This window comes from Asterias amurensis, chromosome 9 (assembly GCF_032118995.1).
Source record: "Asterias amurensis chromosome 9, ASM3211899v1".
Classification (NCBI taxonomy): domain Eukaryota; kingdom Metazoa; phylum Echinodermata; class Asteroidea; order Forcipulatida; family Asteriidae; genus Asterias; species Asterias amurensis.
The window spans coordinates 12,431,852-12,438,028 of record NC_092656.1 but is presented as its reverse complement, the minus strand read 5'-3'; the positions used below and the strand labels follow the sequence as shown (position 1 = coordinate 12,438,028).

Genomic DNA, 6,177 nt, shown 5'->3' with positions numbered 1-6,177 from the left:
CACACTTGCTGTTCTCATTCCAAGGTGAAATAGGGAACGGTGAGGCCTAAACTAAAAGTTGTTTTCATTGTTTCAAACTATGCAAAAATTCAAAATGCTTGTTTTTTTTTTAATTATGAAAACATTGTACAAGTAGTTATAAGTTAACATTTTCAGTTGCCAAAATGCTAACTAGGTCAAAACACCTCTATAAAATATCTCTCCGGAACATCACATTATTTTTAACTGGTCATAAAACGGCTACTAGTTACCGCTAAACAGGAATTGCTATAATTATTTTAAATTATAATTTTAATAGTTAATTTAAAATAAAATAAATTAACCTTTTCTGTACTAATAATTTTCTTGATTCAGTGAGAGGTTTTCAAACTAATGTCAAAATGTTTTTTAAAGACAAAAGTTGTTGTTATGTTACCGACAAATACTCAAATGATTATACGAGGATGCGTGACGTAATGATCATGATCATAACATTGCTAAAGAGTGTACAGTGTGGAACGACAAGGGCGAGCAAAATTTCACACAATTTAAGGAAAGTTAAATGGACATTTTGTGACTTCTTCTACTCTGTTAGGTGTCTTCAGAAAACACAATGGATGAGGAGGAGGGATATATGATTGGTGAAGAAGAGGAGGAAGAGGATGATATTGGTTCGAGTGATTTTGAGGGACATTTTGAGATGGAAGATGAAGAAGGTTCTTCGCACCGCGATCAGCAAGACGATGATTTTCACTATGAAGTTTTAACTCCCGACGACAATGTACAACTCATGGTAGACACTATTCGAGAAGTAAATGCTGTTGTTGAAGTGAGTGATTGATTGAATGTAACTGATTGCAAACAGCATACCAACCACAATATACTATTTTTTTAGTATGATGCCGATGGTGTTTATTTGTTTCTGTTTTAATTCAAATTATGTGAGTTATTGTGACATGATTGATGAATTCATTAATCATATATTATTTTATTTTAATTTTTATATTATTATTAGAAATAGAATTAAGAAAGTCAAGTGGAAACACTTGACTTGAATTTGAAAGTTATAAAAACAGATGAGAACTAATAGAAGTACAGTCAGTAGTGTGGGTGTGAAGCATTTTGAAAATGTCAACATTTTTCCTTAAAATGTGTACAACAAGGCTACTTGACTTCTAGAAACTAAGGCTCCCCTGTGAGTGTGAGCCAATAGGGGTCTCATATTTAGAGCCTCCTTAACGCCATAGGTTTTTCAAATCAGCGTTGATGGGTGAAAGTTTTACGACCGTTAGCCAGCCAGAACTAGTTTCCTGTGGAATGTCGGTCACTTCAGACCCAAGTCACTTCGTACCCAAGTCACTTCGTTCCCAAGTCACTTCTTACCCAAGTCACTTCGTACCCAAGTCACTTCGTACCCAAGCCACTTCGTACCCAAGTCACGTCATACGTGAATGAATTGTTGCGGCTGTTGAGACCATGGAGTTGAAACGAAGGAAACGATTGAAACAAACCTTCGTTTTTTTTTTCAAACCAAAAGTGGGGATCGTTTTTGTTATTAGCACTGTTTATCAGTAAATAAAACATTCACTTTTTAGGAGAGTTAGAAAGAAAAAAAACCGTAGTAATTTACGGAGGAAAAGCTCGTGTAAAATATGCCTTCAATGCGTGCCATTCTCCGTCGGACAAGTAAAAAACGGAGCCCATGGATCCATGAGAAAATCGCGTCAAAGTGAAGAACATTAATCCACCAATAATAATAATAACTGGACACTTTATTTTTACAGGAACATTTATTCTGATCTTCCTGCAAGTTGTTTTTAATTACCGTGAAATGTAATCAGTGTCAATGTCCACATGAAAGAAAATAATGAAGGCTGGCCACTTCTGCCACGATCAGACAATTGGGGTACGAAGTGACTCGGGTACGAAGTGACTCGGGTACGAAGTGACTTGGGTATGACAATTTGGGTACGAAGTGACTTGGGTACGAAGTGACCGACATCGTTCCTGTGTACTGTAAGTACACCTAAAGCTTTCCCCACCCTACTCAATATACATTCATAATGCTTGTATTTGTTGAGTGAAATTAAAAAACATCGTCAAAAAATACAATTTTCTGCTCGGTACTTACTGTTGTTTTGCTGCCACATCGCGCGTTTTTTGACTTCTCAATAATGCTCAACGCTTTATCTTTTGGTCACTCGACCACCAAGCGCTGTACGCCAGCCAGCCTACTCGCCGAACTGCCAAGCCCCCACCGAGTTGGACTAAACCATTCTGTGGAAGGGGTGTTCCAAACCCGTGTGGCAGTGTGTGCGCTGTTTGTTTACAATAATACCCGCCGTTCACGCATAAAGCGCCCACGCACTGCCGCACGGATTTGTAACATCCCTCTCACAAAATGGTTTAGGCCGACTCGGCCGCGGCTCGGCAATTTGTCGATCTACATGAAGTAGCTTTCATTGGAGCCTTTGCTCGAAAAAGTCCGCCAATTATTAGTAGCAGTGAAATAAAGTGCTCAAAATTTGATTTGTCGGGATCCCGACAATATATCACGTGATCAATTCTTATGTGTTTTATAAGAAACGTTTTAAATTTTTGTCATGGTTCCTGACCATTAAACGTAAAGGTTAAACTTTTTTTCGTTAGAGCGGGTGATACTCTTTGAAATACCATTCACTCAAAAAACAAAAATCTTTAATGTTTGGGGCCAAAAATCTGACATAGCATCTTTAAAAGTATAATGTAATACACAACATTTTGCGAGAAGAATTACAGTTGAACAATTCTAGAAACAATACTGTAGTGACTCTGCCCCCTGTAGAGCACTCTTTTGTCCAATATTATAAATAGATAAAAAATAATGATTGTATTTAAAATGCAAGCCCAAATTCTTATATTTCTGAACCACCATGATATGTAAGACTTATCATTTAAAAACAAAATTTTACATTCATGATCTTACAGTTGAACTACAGTGGCTTCCTTAAGTGCATTAAAGACAATGTAGTAATAGAGATTGTAATTTTGTTATCACAGTTATAAATATAACATCGCTTCTTTTTTTCAGTGTAAAGATTTTATTTAAAAAAACAGTTTTATAGCTTTTATTGTCACACAGAGAGAGCACAGACGCATGTTTTCCAAACATTTCCCAATAAATGGACTGTACGCTACAAGAGACAGCGAACACTAGAGAGCACTTTGCGTAATCTTCGAAGATGGCCCATGTTTTTTAAGATCGCGCAAGCATATATATATACAAAGTTTGCCGTGTAAAAATGACTGTAGAAACATGTGTACAAACAATTGTACACTGCATGCAATGTACTTTGTACTTTCAAGAGACTTGTTCTGTGGGGACAGATTCCCTTTGTGCATGTTTGTACACAGTTAGCAAAATGCTATACAAAATGTATCAGTTTTGTTGCCATGGTTGCTATTCAAAAATAATTAATGTACTGCTCAAATAATACTTCTAGCATTCAGTGTGCACAACTGTTCAGTCAAAATATTTGCTGTCACAGTAGCAAGGCAAGATAGTTTGGCCAGACCAATCTAAGTGCAGTTCTGTACCATGACTACAATAAATGAACAATTTTGTGAGAAAGTGATACTAGTCTGTACATGTATGACATGTACATGTACACCCCAATAAATGTAATAAGTCCAACTTGTACACGACGCATGTGCGTGTACATCACATGTGTGTATTATGTCGGACATTGATACTTTTAGAAAATTTAATCTTTGTATATCCCGCTCCCCTGTACACTCTTGACCTGTATACAAGTACAGTGTACAATGGGTTCAATTTTGTGTTATACTGTATAGATGTACATAGTGCTCTGCTGTACAGTACATTTGACCATTGACAGAGTCATCTCGAATACTTGCCTACAAATGTACAACAATTACATTTTGCAGGTTCAGACAGGTAGTGCCCCCCCCCCTTTTTGTTGTTGACATTTTGATGTCACTGCCCTGTAATGTATTTACATTGCTTGAATTTACAGACTACAAGACAACTGCCAATGGGTCCATTGACAGCATGTATACATTGTACAACACAAGTACTCAGTGTAACACAAAACTTAACCCACCAACAGCAGTGACAACACCATACAAAACATATGGTGCGCTGAAATTGTTTAAATGTGTACTGTCACTGTATCGCATATGAACATACTAGATAGAGGTACAATGTATGTAACACTTTGTGGATGATGTTGTTGTACATCGCGTTCACCAAATGCGCAGTTTGCGATGAACATGATGAAATTAGATTTCTTCACAACAAAACATTTTCATTTACTTAATATTTAAATTCAAGAATACTCCAGCCAGGTGTATTTTATAATGTGCACACTGTATATCAATGTATCAAATAAAATATTCAAATGCCAGTAAAAAGGAAAATTACCTGCGCAGTACATGTACATTGTGCAATTCAAGGCCCCTGTACATTTACAATCTGACATAACCCTTTTTTTTCTTCTTTCTTTTTTACATCACTTCACATGTAATGTACTCGAACGTGTGTATTTGTAGGCCTACATGTATCACATCCTCCATCTGTCCATGCACATTAAGTTTAATGTATAAGTACACATGTATGCCTCATAGAGCTAAGCATGTATGCCTACAGATTGTACATATTTTTTTATATTTTTTGTTTTATAAATGCAAGTGAATTATGGTCCATTACAAGTATTTTGATACAAATGTTGTTATAAAATGTAATGTGCCACTCTCATGTTTTTGTTTTTGAAAAGCTTGTCACCTGAAACGAAAGACTGATATACATGTACTTTATTGCTTCTAAAAATCCTGACCATGAAAAATTTGTACTTTACAACTCAAGTAACTGTGTACGTAAAAGTGCGTTTGGAACGGTTTTTAAGACAACTTTACCTTTTATTTACACAGGATTTTACTTTTTCTATCCCAAACATGCCAAATACCGAGTCATTAGGCCATTATACATGTATGTATTGTACCTCTGCACTTGTGTATATGTACTACTTTATGTAATGTACATGTACATGTATGCATGTACAAACATTACATTTTGTACACTACTGTAGGCCTACACTGTGTGGCATGTGTGGGTAAACTGGGGAATGACTTTATATGGAGAATGACTAACCATGTAACTGCACTTTTTACTGAATTGTGTACATTGTGTGTACACTTGTGCAGTTCACTATCATGTGTAGGACTGTGCACCATAATACAGAGTGTATTGCATAATTGCATTGGATGATACATGTAAATGTAATACAAAGTGAAATACAATCATGACAATGTGAACATAAAATGTAATACAATGTAAAATACATGTAGTGTGAAGGTTATGGTACATTGTACCACAGAGCATGGAACTACTCTGGTTGCCTATACATGTACACGTAAGTATATGTATTTTTGTACCGTGTACCATTCCTTCCTCCTAGGGTTAATACAATGTACATTTATCTTCCAGTATGCGCTGCTAATCCACCAATCGGATGCTTGAATTGGAAGGTTGTATAAAAACATAATACTACATGCATGACATGTACACAAAAATGTACTTCCTATGTATTTATTGCACAAAGCGTATTGCGAGTGTTAATGCGTGTCGCTCCGTATACGGACACTGCAAAAATTACATTCTAAACTTTGTGCGCTTGCATGCTGTTCATCGCGAAATAGCGTTCTGAAATTTTAAACTTGCGCATGTGAGACTGGAAGATAAACTCAATAATAACACGCGTGCTCGTAAAAATACGAAAAAATATATCCGACTCGGCCTTCGGCCTTGTAGATATGGGACGCAGAAGCGCTATATTTTTCGGTATTCCACTCGCGTTTGTGTGATAAATTATAGTATACGGTGTTAAAGGAACACGTTGCCTTGGATCGGTCGAGTTGGTCTTTGAAAAGCGTTTGTAACCGTTTTTTATAAAATGCATATGGGTAGAAAGATGTTGTAAAAGTAGAATACAAAGATCCACACAAACATGACTCGAAATTGCGTGGTTTTCCATTTACCTCGTCGACTAGCACGTCGGCCATTTATGGGGGTCAAAATTTTGACTCCCATAAATGGCCGACCGTGTTAGTTCGCACAGTAGAAGGAAAACCACGCAATTTCGAAGCAAGCTTGTGTGGATCATTGTATTCTACTTTTAAAACATCTTTCCAACCATATGC

The 6,177-nt window shown here is 36.5% G+C and overlaps 1 protein-coding gene across 1 annotated transcript in view; it reads left to right on the top strand.

Annotated features, from left to right (window-relative positions):
- The first annotated feature begins 477 nt into the window (after positions 1–477).
- LOC139941400 (E3 ubiquitin-protein ligase arih1-like) overlaps positions 478–6,177 on the top strand; it is a 27,764-nt gene continuing 22,064 nt past the window's right edge. The window contains exon 1 of the mRNA XM_071937873.1: positions 478–808. Coding sequence (XP_071793974.1) covers positions 593–808 — 216 coding nt within the window. The 5' untranslated portion in view covers positions 478–592. The remainder of the gene's footprint in view (positions 809–6,177) is intronic.